Source organism: Ammospiza caudacuta, chromosome 1 (genome assembly GCF_027887145.1).
Source record: "Ammospiza caudacuta isolate bAmmCau1 chromosome 1, bAmmCau1.pri, whole genome shotgun sequence".
Lineage (NCBI taxonomy): Eukaryota > Metazoa > Chordata > Aves > Passeriformes > Passerellidae > Ammospiza > Ammospiza caudacuta.
The window spans coordinates 107,294,136-107,308,538 of record NC_080593.1 but is presented as its reverse complement, the minus strand read 5'-3'; the positions used below and the strand labels follow the sequence as shown (position 1 = coordinate 107,308,538).

The window sequence follows — 14,403 nt, the reverse complement described above, 5'->3', positions numbered from 1 at the left end:
ATTTTAAAGAAAGGTTCATTGATGTAGAACAATGGAGAAAATGAGGAAGAATGGGAGAGACTTGGTTTGTGGTTTTCTTTGGGTATTTCTGGAAAATGCAAGTGGGTATTTAATTTCTAAATGTGTAAGTAACAGCTTCACAATATTCATTACGTATTTCAGCACTTCATACAAATCCAATTCACTTTGATTTCATTGAGTTCAGAGTAAGCTTTTTATTGTGTGGAAAGGGAATTCTAATAATGCCTATATTTCAGTTTGCCAACACAACATTAGCTAGAGTATTGGGCTGTTACTCTTTTACCTTGGGAAAAACTGCTTTTTTGTCAAAACATGTAGAAGAACCCAAATATTAGTTAAGCCTCTTTGTTAAATACTGTCCTTGACCTTGGTTGCAGTGGGGATGAGATATAGTTATGTTTAGAATAGTTTGTGCCAGCTTCTAGAGGTGAAAAGTGGCTAAATTAACTTCTAAATTACCAGCTCTCCTCCCACAAATACTCAAAAGATGTGCGATTAAGTGCGTATAATAAAATGTGGTACTTTTTGTAATTAATAGTTTTGCTTGCAAAACCATGGTGAGTTTTTAAAGGGCGGATTCTGAATGGCTGGGCTTATTTTTCTATTATTAGTAGTAATTATTTTTAAAGTTGTTTATGTAGTTCCACAATGCTCCTGTGAGAACAGAGAAATTAGTAATTTGGTTTAAAAACTGCTGAGGTTGAAATTTCTCCTATGTGGAGAGCAGTCTCACTATGCAAGGTCAAATCACTTAAATTAGCATTTATAGTGTCTAAAAAAATTATAGTTAATAGCTAGAAATAATTTTTATTTCAAGTTTCTGGCACAGTGTATTAAGAGAAGGAGTTTCATTGTTCTTTACCTTGAGCAAAGTTGGGAAGTCATGCTTTTATTCTTAGCAAGAGACATTTAATTAGAGCTTTGTTACACTTTTAAAAAAAACTAAATACCTGAAAGATGCAATTTAGTACCCTCCAGTATGAGATCTGATTCTTTCAGAGATGTGTCAAGCCAGTCCATCTTAATGTATGTACAGAATCCTTTTTTCATTTTTTAACCAAAGCTGAAAAACTAATTTTTTATTTGTCTAGTCACATAATGCAAAATTTTTGTTTTGCTGCTGAATTTTCCTTGTCTTTTATATAAAAGTTTGACCCTTGTCCTTTTCAGTTTTTTGTGGTATCTGAGGCTCAGAGTCTGGAATGCTACAGTATTGTCTGTGTATTCTAATCTTTTTGGTCCCTGAGCTATATTTAGAGATGTGTTACGGTAAAACTGGGCTTTATTTTTCACAATATGCTTTGGGCTTTTTATATTTAATCCTTAAAGATGTATCTTAGCTTCCTTCTTCTCCCATATGGTTACTAGAATGAATAGATTAATTGTCTTTTTTTCTTAAGTGATATAATCTTTAACAAGCTTTAAGGCTATTTGAGTAACAGAAGTAAAATAACACAAATTCTGTTTGTAGAAGAAATACTTAGTAGCTGCACTTGCACCGTTCTCTTTCCTAGTACACATCATCTAGTTATCTGGGCAGCTTTCAAACATAAAGTTATCTCATTTTGTAGAGGAACATCTAAGTCAAATGATGGGTTTTTTCTGTTCAGATTTGCTTGCTGTCACACATCTTAAAAGCAAGTATCTTCAGAGCATGGTACTTAGCTGAGAACAGAAAAGCATCTAGTGCTCCAAGACACTTCATAAAGCAAGCAGTGCCAGAAAACAGTGGTGTTTGAAGTGATTTGCAAAGACTTAGGTTCAGACTAAAGAGAGTCTGAAATGGTCTCTTTTAGGAGAAAGAAATCCTTCTCTTTCTTTCCCCACTCTTAGGGGAAAAAAATTAAGATTGAGGCTAAAAACTCATTGTGTTCCAAATCTGTGACTTGGTGTTTGGTGGAATAGTCTGTTCTGAATATTTGTGAACTTCACCCTCTTACACTCCATTTAAATGTTCAGTTGGTAGGTTGTCAGGTTGCATGAAGCACCATAGGAAGCTTTGTAGAGTAATGCACTAAAATTGTTCTTGACTTTGCAATTACTTGAATGTGATTTACAAATATGAGAGCTTGAATATGAAATCATCTGTTCCTTTAAATTCTGAAATGGAAAAAAATACAAATGCACAAAGCACGTGTTCTCAGTTTTCATCAAATGAGAGGTGCTGCACAAGCAAGACAAGGAAAGTCAGTTGTTTTTGTTCTGTAAAAATTCTGCTTGCCTCTCAGACCTAGGACAAAACTTTGACCATAAAAATAAGAATTGATAAAAGCATTAATGCTACAAAGAAATCTCCTAAATGATTACCTATGAAGCACCAGGGATACTTGTTCCATTTTGAGGTTTGTTCCTTTGCATTTGACTAGTTTGAAAGTAAGTTACCAGTTTTAGGAAAGCACATCTGAAATGGATGAACAGTGAAAACAAATCACTGAAGTGATAGAAGGATAGTTTTGAGTTACAGGGACTTTTTTGCCTTTCTAGAACTCTTGAGTTAATGCCTGGATGCCAGCAAATGTGATTGAATGTAGTTGATCCTTATAAGTATCAGCAAGTGCATGGATCAGGATTGCTTGATGGGAGGGTGTTTTTGATTCTGAGGTTTGATTTGGTGCTACATGTGGATGTGATATACATGCTAATCCAGTTCACACATTTGGATATCATGTTTGAATTTTTCCTTACAAATATTTTGATTGAATTTGGGCATAGTTTCCTGCTTGACTGAAATAGGTTATATATCGAAAAAATCTTTTTCTTTAAGATGAATAAGTGTAAGAGTAATTTCTTATGAGAATAATTCATGAAGAAAGTTACATAGCAATCATTTAAACTTACTATTTTCTTCCCTAAACTGGCATAGTCTGGTTAGGCAATTTCTCTGAAGATTCAGAGAATGGCTTTTAGGCAATCTTTAATTGTTCTCATTAGTTAAGTACTGCCTCTCTCCTGTCCTCTAAGCCCAGAGAAGACAAGACAGTGTCTACTTCGTAAGCCAAAGGGAGAGATTTTGGTAGTTGTGAGCAGGTTTTTTTCTTTTCACACAAATGGTGCTCTCTTCTTACAGGGATGGTATCTTCTCTTATTATCACTTCTTCCCATTTCTTCTCCTCTGTAGCAGCCCAGCTTTGTCTTGCAAATTCAGGTGGGTTGTGCTTGGTGTCCTTGGTTCTGAAGGGAGGTGAGAATGCTTTGTAACTGAGCTGCTACAGGAATTCGGGCAGCAAGGCTGCTAACGCTGAGCTGTGGGTTAACCCTGGCAGGCAGCTGAGCACCGTGCAGCTGTTCCCTCATCGGCCCCAAGTAGGATGGGGGAGAACAGATTCACAGGTAAAGCAAAAGCTGTGCGTGCAAGCAAAGCAAAGGAAGGAATTAATTCACTGCTGTTTGTCAGCTTGCAGATGTTCAGCCTTCTCTTCATCATGTGTAACTATTGGGAAGACAAATGCCATTAATTCCAAACATCCTCCCCTTCCTCCCTCTTTCCCCAGCTCTTACTGCTCGGCAGGATGCCATATGGCACGGGATACCCCTCTGCTCAGGTGGGATCAGCTGGTCCTGGCTCTGTCACCTCCCAACTTCTTGGCACCCCCTCCTCCTCAGTGGCACAGCAGTGTGAGAAACAGAAAAGGCCTTGGATGCTGTGTAAGCACTGTGCAGCAGTAGCTAAAACATCCCTGTGTTATCAGCCCTGTTTTGGTCACAGATCTAATACACAGCACCAGTGCAGTTGCTGTGAAGGAAATTAACCTTATCCAAGCCAAATCCTGTGCTCATCAGGACACTTTCTGTAATAGTCCTGCTCAGTACTTTTATATGAGTTCAGAATGGATTACCTGTCCATCGTAAATACTGCACAGATTTATTTTCTTACTTTGTATTGCTTTTCATATTGCTTTAGCCAACGACCAGTGAAGATATAATTTCATGATGGATAATGACCCTCCATTTTCATTTTTCAAATATGTTAAGGAAAATTAGATGTATCACAGCTTTGAAAGCTTCAAGTTGATTTATATCCTTTTGTTAAAATAGCTTTGTAAGGAAGATGGGCACTGGTAATTGATTGGGATTTTTTTTTTCTTGGTTGGTTGGGGTTTTTTGTTCAAAATGAAGACTGGATTTTATTCTGAGCTGGGACATGTCTTCTGATCCTCCTGGTCAGCAAGGGGGTCTATCCATCAGTTTCAGCCTTGAATGCGTCTCTCACTGAAATAGCATTCTTTGACCTTGTAATTTTCTGCAGAGAGCCCCAAAATCTTTGTGTTGTTTCTTCCTGCATTTCTTGTATTTCCTTTCCAGCCTGCCTATTTCTCTGGCTAGGCTTTATTCTTTGTTCTGTGAAAATGCTAGAGGAAAAGAGGAAAAAACAGTTTTCCTCTAACTAATACTAGGTAATCAAGAAGGAGGTGACCCAGTCTGTGACTGAAGAGACAGAAAAGGAAGGAAGAAAAAAAAGGCCCCTTTTCATCTCCTACAGAGGCACCAAATGCCTTTTTTGCTTGCAGGGTTCCTTATTGCACATATGGAGGATCAGCAGACATGCATCTTCTCAAAGAAGATATTGGTAAGATTTTTCTTTGTGTCTATCACAGAATTAAGAAACCTTCTGGAGTTAAGGCAGTATTGTCTCAATGTTCAATTACAGTTAGCCTTAAAACAGTGCATATCCTGTACTTTAGGATTACCTGAGATACTGGAATTCTTAATTGCCATGTATGTGTACAGAATTTGCTTAAGAAGTAAAAGTATTTTTTCTCTTTATTGTTGTTTGGAAAACTGAGTAGTAAATGGAATAACAATATTTTTTCTGCCTGAAAACCCACATTTTCCTGAATATTGTTGCTCTGAAAAACATTAAGTTCTGAGAGTCAAACCTCTTCCAAATTTTTTTAGTTGTGACAAGTCAGCACTTTATTTTTCAGTATCTGATGCTTGCTGAGAAGATTCCACCCCTCCACTTTCAAATCCCTGTTATATTTACTCTCATACATAGTACAGAAGGTGCTCCTAGGTTGTAGGCGTTTGGTTTTTCTTTTTTTTTTTTTTTTTTGTTTCTGGTTTTGTTTGGGGTTTTTTGTTTGGTTTGGTTTTTTGGTTTTTTTTGGAGTTGTTTAATTTTGCTTTTTGGGTGGTTGTTGTTGTTGAACTCTTCCCCTTAGAAAAGTCTGGCAAGCTTTAATGCACTGTTATGATTTGGGAGCATTTTTTTGCTCTGGATGTGCATGCCCTTTCCACTTTTGCTTATGCAATGACATCACTTTAAAAATAGTCATCCTGTAGATGTTTTGTTGAAGTACAAACATGCATTCATCATAATTCTTGACTTTATTTTGCATGTCTTTTTTTGTTGCTTGCTGCAGTCTGTATTGGATTTCAAACCTCCTGCGTTTAATTTTTGCCTGAAACATTATGTCCTGTGCTGTGGCTTTGAAATAGTACTTCAGTTTTACAAAAATCTTCTTCCTTGTCTTCAGGAGACTGTAGAATATTCCCTAAAGGCTATAGTCCACATTTATTAGGGGTACAGAGTTCAAAAGATTGCTTTATATACTACAATGTGTATTTTCTAATAATTGATGAAACAGGGTTTTTATATTAACTGAACATGTGTAGAATAGTAAAATCAGTGAAATCCTTAAAATAAATCCAAACGAAAAAATCTCCCCCTGCAAAACTCAAAGCCACTGATACCAGCAACATCTGAGAAAGTCTGATTGTAAACCAGGGAACTAATCTGTTCCTGGAAACTGGCAAAACTGTTTGTATTGACTAGGCAAAATGGGGTGAGCTAGGGAGCTGGACAGATTTGAGGATATCCATGCCTTGAGTTTTCTGATTACTTCCTGCATAATTGGGGTTTCTTTGGCTTGAGATTTTTTTGATAGTAAATTTACAGGTTAGTTTAATCCCTTCAGCTTCTTGATGGTTTGAGCAGAAATTGTGTCATGAGTCTTAATGCATACCAATACTTAAGACTTGCTTTATGTCGCCAGTTTTCTAATTTAAGTGATGGAGATGTTTTTTTTGACAAATATTCCAAGCATCAAAATACACTTCCTTTTCACTTATCCTACTCTAGGTGTAGGGGATATGTTCTCCATCTTCAAGGTAGGATTCTTAAATCTGGTTCAGTGGGTTCATCTTCAGATAGTCAGCTGCACTGCCTTTTTCAACTTTTTTGTATTAACCCTTGAAATGCAGTGTCTTCTGGTGTCTACTTTGTTTTTGGTGGGTACTTTTTTTGCTGCTTTAAAGGAAATCTGCAAGTGAAATAAAATGTGTTTGGTTCAAGTTTTGGACTTCTAGAAAGCTCATCTTATTCTGACTAGACAAATCTAACTTCAGGGTTCATCTTTCCCTTTTCATTCAGAAACATCGTGTACTCCTGTTTCTCCTTCTGTATATGATAGGGGTCTGTACATTGATATATGGTTAAAGCAATGACTTCCCAGATTCAGCTTCTTTCTTTTGGCTGAGTTAAGATGTTCAGCTCTGAGTTTGTCTGGCCTGTTGTGCCTTTAGTCTCTTCTTGGAAAAATACTGGTACCTACAGTTTACATGGCACTCATGTCTCTTTGAAATAAGCTGCTGTTGTGTAGAGAGTTGAACTGTTCTTTAGCTGCTAGATGTGTCTTTGAAGATGGAAGGAATAGGAAATGTTTTGTAAACACTTCTGTGTTGCAAAATGCTTTCTTCTGTGAAGTAGGGTTTTTTTTTTACTCTGAATCTTTTCAGCTCTTAGAGAACAATACTACATTCATGTGATCTGTTTCCTTGCAAATTGTGCACACAGATCAATTTAATGTTAAAAAAACATCCTCAAATCTCTTTTTGCTTGTGTGGTATACTGGTTTAGAGTATACAGCAAATTCCTGTTTCTCTATTGCTTGTGATGTATGTTAAAATAAATTAAAAGTGACATTTATTGCTTCTTATATAAGCTCAATTTCCAGATGTAGTTAAAGAAGAAGAAAAGGAGTTGAGCATTAAGCTGTAACTAAAACATGCTTTTTTTGGCTAGAGATTTTATTCTAACTGGTAGTCTCTTGTTCTTTGCAAAAGGCAACCCCAGCGCCTGATACTTCACTTACTCTTCATTAGGCACTAACTCCAAAATCTCAGCATGTTCCCAGGTTAATTCACTTTTAATGCATAAAACATAAAGCAGTAGGTATTGAGTAGCGTCACGAGTTTGGTATTGGTTGCATATAGAGTAGCAGGAGAACATAAGTGGTATGATTTTCCTTTTGCAGTGTAGCTGCTATGCGGTATCTCAAAAATTACTTTGAAACATTTGATTGTTATTAAAAACCAAAGGAGGTAGTGATCAGCTGTTGCAGACATATTGCTGATCTTAATAATTGTTTCCAAAACTTTTGTTTTTTATGATAAGCTTCCAGACTTTGAGGAAAATGGCTCACCTGTGGCCTACCTCAAAGCAGCTCACAACCAAAGGCAGTAGCAGAAGTGTAGGAAAAACTAAGTCGTGTGGGGCTGGATATGAGAATTTTCTTTGTGGAAGATGTTTGTATTTCGGCAGATGGTGAAATGAAGGAAGAAATTTCTGTTCTTTATGTGTCACAGAATAAAAGTTATTTGTTCAAAAGTAATGGGGGTGGAGCTACTATTTTAAGGTAGAGTTTGCCTTGTGATTGCTGCCTGTGCCTTTTAAGGGTATATGGGTTGTTGAAATTCTGAACTCTGTGCTTGTTTCTCCTGTTTCACCCCATTTTAGTCTTTGTGTTGAGTTTCCAGGAGATATGCTATTAGGAGGGATACTTGATTCAATGAAAGGTCTGTTTGACTGTATTTACTGTGCAAGGAATTGATAAGTTGCTGCTTTGTGGGTTATTGGTTTGGTTTTTTTTTTTTTTTAATAGGATGGAGGACAGAAGAGATTTGGTGCTATTTCCTGTAATATTTGTGGAATGCTTTACACTGTGTCAAATCCGGAGGATGAAACCCAACATCTGTTATTCCACAACCAGTTCATAAGTGCTGTTAAATATGTGGTAAGAAAACCTTCTCTTTTGAAAGACATAAACAGCATCTTTTGTTTGCTCTGTACTAGTTACAAGTCATATTACATTAAGTTGTGTTTAATTAAATTATTATCACGGTAGGGCATAAATCATCCACTTAGGGAAATAAATGTTTTTAAGAGCCATGGTAGACAGGTTATATATTATGTATAAAAATAGTTAGTACAATAATGGTGTTTCATTGCCATATTATTACTTCTGCTACAATTACCTGATCTTGGGGAGGTGTGAGGGTAGTGATAGGAAAACAAAGGAATGTCACTGTTCTGAAAGTATTAAATACAGGTTTCTCTACAACCGGTGTTCGTAGCAGCAGTTGACTTAATAGTCAGATGAAGGGCTGACTGTCCTGTTTTTTTAAGTGTGTGATCTTAGAAGACTTAGAAATTACTTTTCCATTAATTATGTGTAATTTGAGGAGACACTGCCTAGGAATTCAACTGATACAATTTCATAGCATATTGAAGCTATTCTGAATTTATGAGACTGTGATATTTAAAATATGCATTTGAAAATTTCATTATATATGCTTTCTCTGAGTATCTCTCATTAAATCTCAGATTTGAAAAATTCTGTATAATTTCAAGTGTATTGTAAAATCAGCTACTTTACACTAGCTGATATTACAAGACCTGGGAAATGCCTGTTCACATGTCTGAAATCCAGAACAGAATCCACAAAGTCTATTTTCTTATCATACATGTTACCTTCAGTACTCTACACTCGAGTAGATAAGACCTCCAGGATAACTGAACTGAGGCCACCAAATGGCTGTTGGGCTACTCTTAAATCTCAAGCATACTTTTATCTCACTGTTTGCAAATATAAAGATATAACTTCATCCCTAAAGTGTTTGAAAGTCTCTGGAGAATAGTTTTGGTATTTATTCTGTCCTTGGTTAGTTTTTGCCAAATTATCTGGACATCTGGAAAGATCTCTTCTGATACACGTTAGGTACATCATTGGGTGGGACTGGGCAGAAATTGTGATGGGACTCACTACATTAAAATGGCAGCATAAAACATGTTTCCCCATTTTATTCCTGTTTGTCCTCCCTCTCCCCACCCATTCAAGTGCTTTCAGATCTTGAATGTTACCAAAGATGTAAACATAATTCACAGAAGATGATGTTTAGTTCTTTTGGACAGAAGCTCTTTGGCACATGAGTTCAGTAGCTTCATGTAGGTAAGAAGCTGCACTGAAGTTTTGGATATTTTGGAAGTTGAATGAGCTGAAATCTCACACTTGTGTGTATGTCTAGGGTAGTACATAATTAACATGAACGTGAATGAGCGGACTGCCTTAAACCAGCCATAAATAATTTCATACAGAGTTAGGTATGCTTTTAATTTGAAAAAAGCTTTCCCTATTGTTTTCTCAGTTGCTAACCATCTTCTTAAAACTTCCAACAATGTGTACTCAAGCAAATTATTTGTATAGTTCAATGAGTAAAGAGTTGTCTCTCTGTAATCTTTTGAGACTTTTGTTGTATTTTGTAGATGACTGTAGAGCCATGATTTGGATGGTTATTCTGGAATGGAAACTAGAGTAAGAGGTGAAAGAAGAACTCATAGGAGTCTTCAAATTCCCTTCTGGGTTTTTTACCCTCTTAACAATCTTAACACTGTTTTCTGCATAGATGAGTAACTTTATCCATTCTAAATAGATGAGTTTTTACCACCAGTCATTTGATCTGGAGTCACTGGTTCTTGGTTGCTAGTATTGTGACAGAAACATTCTCGCCTCCTCTTAGAAAATAACTTCAATTTAAGATAAGTCTTCTTGGCAGCGAATTAGTACACCAAGTGACTACTTGTTAATTCTTAGTCAGCCAGAAATACTGGAATGATTGCTAATTTTCCTGGTTTTGCTAGGAGGTTTTTAGTGGGGATTGTTGGAAGGATGGCTTCTGGATATTTGTATATAGCTGACTGCATTGAAATTTTAACTGTCTTCCTTGCCCTGACAGTGTTAACTGAACAGTAGCATCAGGGGATTAACTGGGAAAGTCCTGGTAACTCCTTGGTTAGGCATCCTGGTCCAGGAACACGTGGTCTCAGTGACCTTGACGTGTTACTTTTTAGGTCTCCAGACAGTCTTTATAGTTAATATGTTTGGCATTACTTGTGATTCAGAGGCCATTCTAAGGGATTTTATAAGTGTTTGTCATTCTCTTGTCATTCACATTCTCCATGCCATATGATGTCCCAGTCTGACTGGAGAAAACTTTTCTCAGTTTTTTCTCCCTTTTAAGCATCTCTTGTTGTGGGCTTAGTAGTTCTATGATTCATTTCACAGACTCAAAAAAAGTAGGTCTGTATACATTGTCATTCTAGACCTCCTTGCTGTGAACTGTGAAAATGGACATTATTGTTAGTGTCTTTCCCACCTGCCTGGAGGTGCTCTGTAGGTTTTTAAAAAAAGTCTTGAGTAGCCAGAAGGTAGTTTGCATATAAATAATAAATTACTTATCTTCAACAAAATACAACTTTGTTCGGTGGGTTATTTTAAAGGCCTGTCTTACTCCTTATAGTAAAAAAATCTGTTTAGATCTCTAGAAATACCATGGTGACCCCAGAAGAGGGACAGGCTAACAAGGAATTAGTATTGGATGCTTACTTTGTCGTGGGTGTCTGTTAGAGATGTTAAGGTAATTGTAGGCCTTGTGTGTAGAGAGGAAATTTGACAAGTGTAATGACAATTTCTAAATTTGAGAAGATTGGCAAGGATTGTTTTCCTAAGGGTGACATTTTCTATTAATAGAAGCATGCAGAATAAATTTGCAAGCAGATAAGATGGCCAAGGATAGTGCTGGAGCAGGAATGAGAGATGTCCCCAGCTGCAGACAAATGGAGCAATGTGTCTCAATTTCCTCTGGTTTCAGACATCTGAAAGTCTCCAGACAGACAAATGATGCCATTCTAGTGTTTGTGTGTGTGTGCACTGAGCAGTGATGTACACATCAGGTGTTAGCTCCAGCAGGATGGGCAGCTCTGTGGGATGGATAAATGATTCAGTTTTATAAAATTATCTAGCTGTGATACCGCACTGTATCAATTCTGCATCCTCTCTCTGATACCACGTGGGATCAACTTAGTATTTCTGCAAAATACTTTTGTAAGAACAAGGCATTTTTAATGGTGTTCTGAAGTTGCAAAACCTTGTTAGTAAATGCCTGTGGATTCAGGTGTCATATGTGATTGCAGTTAATGTGTTTGTATTTCAAGCTCATCTTCTTGGTTAAAAATATCTTGAGCTTAAGAAAATGGGGGAAACTTATTTGGGCTGTGTAATCTTGATAAGTTTATAGCTATTCTGCTGTAACTGTACCTAAGTTAGTCTCTGAGCTTCGTAGGATTCTCACATTTAAAGAAAAGCAATATTTGACTTCTTGGCATCTGAAGTTAATAGGATATTTGGATTGAAGGTGATGCTGAACTTCATGTTATCTTAGAAGATTTCATACTTGTCTTGATTTGCATTAATTCCAAAAGTAGTGTATCTGTATAACATAAAAATAATGTTACAAATGAAGTTCTTACCATTAAATTCTTCTGTGAGAAGTTTTAATAGTTTAGAAGTTATATCCAAGGATCTTAATGTGTTTTGCAGTCAAAAACTCATTCTCTACATTCCATGCCTAGGAAGGAGAGGCAGAATATCTGTACTTGTCAGGAAGAATAACGCAGCAGACCCATTTCTCTGCTGCAAATTGTCAAGGACAATAGTTTACAAAATTTCACACTAGACTTCATTACTAGGGAAAAAAAATCATAAATACTTTTTGTAGTGAAGATCAGGAATTATACAGTATTAACCATGTTTTCCTCAGTATTTTTGAGGCAAAAAGCTTTATAAGAAAAAAACACTGATTTTTTAAATCTTTTTGTGTTTGGTTGAGAAACAGTGAGTACAGAAAAGCCAGAACTAGCATAAACAGAAAGGCATCAGCATTGCTGTATCATTTCCTACTCATATGTAAGAATTTCTAAAAACTTAGGAAATTCATGGAAAGCAGGCTATCACATCTGCTAACTTACACTTTTAAAGACAAATCTACATCAGATATTATTTTAAACTATAAGCAGAACATAACTCATGAAAATAGCAGGTGCTTCTCTCTATTGCCCTTTTTGTAATGATGTCTTTTGTACTCCTAAGCAGCCTTTATTCGTGTTTGAACTGGGAGGAAGTTAGAGGTAGACTGGGAAGGAGCTAACAGTGCATTGCAGAGTTGCCTTACTTTCTCAAGCAGTTACAAATACTTGTAGGATCAATAGTCCCAACATGGAGAGAGGAAGGGGTTGCTGCAGTGCTTACACACCCCCTTGCAGCACCAATCTGCCCAGCTGTGGTAAAGGGTCTCTGCCTGCCTTGCTGCTGCTGGCTGGAGGTCATCTGTTATTGGGCACAGACTTGCAGCATCAGGGATGAGTGCTGTAATCATCTGCTTTTACTCCAGAACACGTGTACTTGCAGAACGTGTTTCCCTGTGAGAGAGTAGCTTCCCTTTTAACTTCTTTGCTCATCACAGGAGACGTGTAATAATGGGCATCTGATTTAACAGTAAATAAGTCTTAATGTCCTAAAGTAATGTCAATTAAAAGTAAAGGCAAAGCAGTTTTTCTGTCATTGCAGTAGAATACTATATATTGCAGACATAAGACTTCTGTTTCTTAATCTACTGAGATGTTCTTGTTATCTGCCTGCTGAAAGAGTCCCACTGTAGTTCTCAATGATTGAAATACCTTGCAGACTGTAGTATTTTAGTAGTGTTAAAACTGTGGGGGATTGGTTAAAAACTGTTAATAGGTGTGTTTAGGGAAATGATTTTCAGACCACATGAGAATGCTGACACTAAAGCATATTTTGTGTACTGTAAATATCCAATAGGATTAGTCCCAGCTGCAGCTGTAGCACTTTCCCTTCAGTGTTATAATATCACAGAGTTGTGACCAGTCTTGTGCATTGCTTCCATGGTTTAAAGGAAGCAAAACTCTGCAATAAGGTGCAGATGAATATATAAAATCATAGTTTTTCTTTATAACATTATTAGAGCTTCATATGACTTTAAAGGCTCAATATGGCTGTAAAACAGCTTCACTAAAAATCTGGATGAGCTTAGGCTTTGCAGAAACTTTTTGGAAAGCTGCATCTAAAAGATGCATTTCTGAATTCCAAAATACTTCCATTTAGAAACGACCCCTCCTGTGAATATCATCAGTCTCCGTATTATACAGATAATTTATGAAGATGAACAGGTGGACAGTAAGGAAAATAATGAGTCCTATACATTTGAGAACCAGTTATTGCATTTTTACAGATTTTTAGACTTGTGCTTATATACTGTTGCTTAAAGGCATAAATACTATGATGTTGGGAAGTGTTGTATTCTTTATTTGATTTCGTTTTGTGGAAATACTTGGCTATACTATTAACAGGATACCTTAAAGTGAAATTAGTGTTGAATTTTCTTCATTAATCTTGTGGCAGTCTGGATGCTGTAATGGCAGGATTATCAAACAGATTGCATTTATATCCTGAATGATGATTTAAAATAAGCTGTAAAAAGCTCTTGCAGAGCAAACAGGTAGCCAAAAGGCAGAAAAAGACAAAAATTTGAGAGAGGTAAGGTTTGAGGTTGGAGAGTAGGAATCTTTCCCTGATTTTTGATGCCTTTCCTGATGACAGTCTCAAGAAGCATTTTACAATCCCACAAATTACACTTTCCTGCTCCCCTAAATATGATGACACTGCTGTTTACTGCCCTTTGTGTTAAGCCCATAATATAAATAAATTCAAGTAGGATCTTGATTTGTTCAGTTATTGCTGAGAAGAAAAGCAGACAGGATTAAAATGGTGTCTGTGTTGCGATGATTGCCGTGCTGGGTGCTAAACTAATACTTAAATAGTTTCAGGGCTAGCAGCAAGTAGATACATATCTCAAATTTTTCACTTCATGTGCTCCTTGGGGTAAGGGAGTAAAATCAGTATGAATAAAATGAGGTGCAGATCAAGTCTTACAACACTGAAGTTTACCATTTTTTTTGTGGTAGTATATATGGCATTCATGTAGTGCCAAATTCCATTGCTTGGTCTTCAGTCGAACATTATTTTACGGGAAGGTGCAGATTTCAATGAGAATCACTCCATCAGTATTGTTTCTTCAAAGACTTTTTTATTTAAAGTTGCTTTGAAGTAAGACTTGTAGATCAGCCTTTTTAGTGGCTGAAGTTACTTCTGCATTCAATATTTTTAGGTCCCCTCAAAGCAACTTGAGTTCTAATATCTACCAGTCCCATCTTGCTAGATTTAAGTGGCTTTTTTGTTTTGTTTT

General features: G+C 36.6%; 1 protein-coding gene across 1 annotated transcript in view; it reads left to right on the top strand.

The window, feature by feature from the left end:
* The window catches only part of ESCO1 (establishment of sister chromatid cohesion N-acetyltransferase 1), a 32,758-nt gene that overhangs the window by 10,603 nt on the left and 7,752 nt on the right, over window positions 1–14,403 (top strand). Inside the window, exon 8 of the mRNA XM_058808837.1 lies at window positions 7,905–8,036. Within this exon, the coding sequence (XP_058664820.1) occupies window positions 7,905–8,036 (132 nt within the window). The remainder of the gene's footprint in view (window positions 1–7,904; window positions 8,037–14,403) is intronic.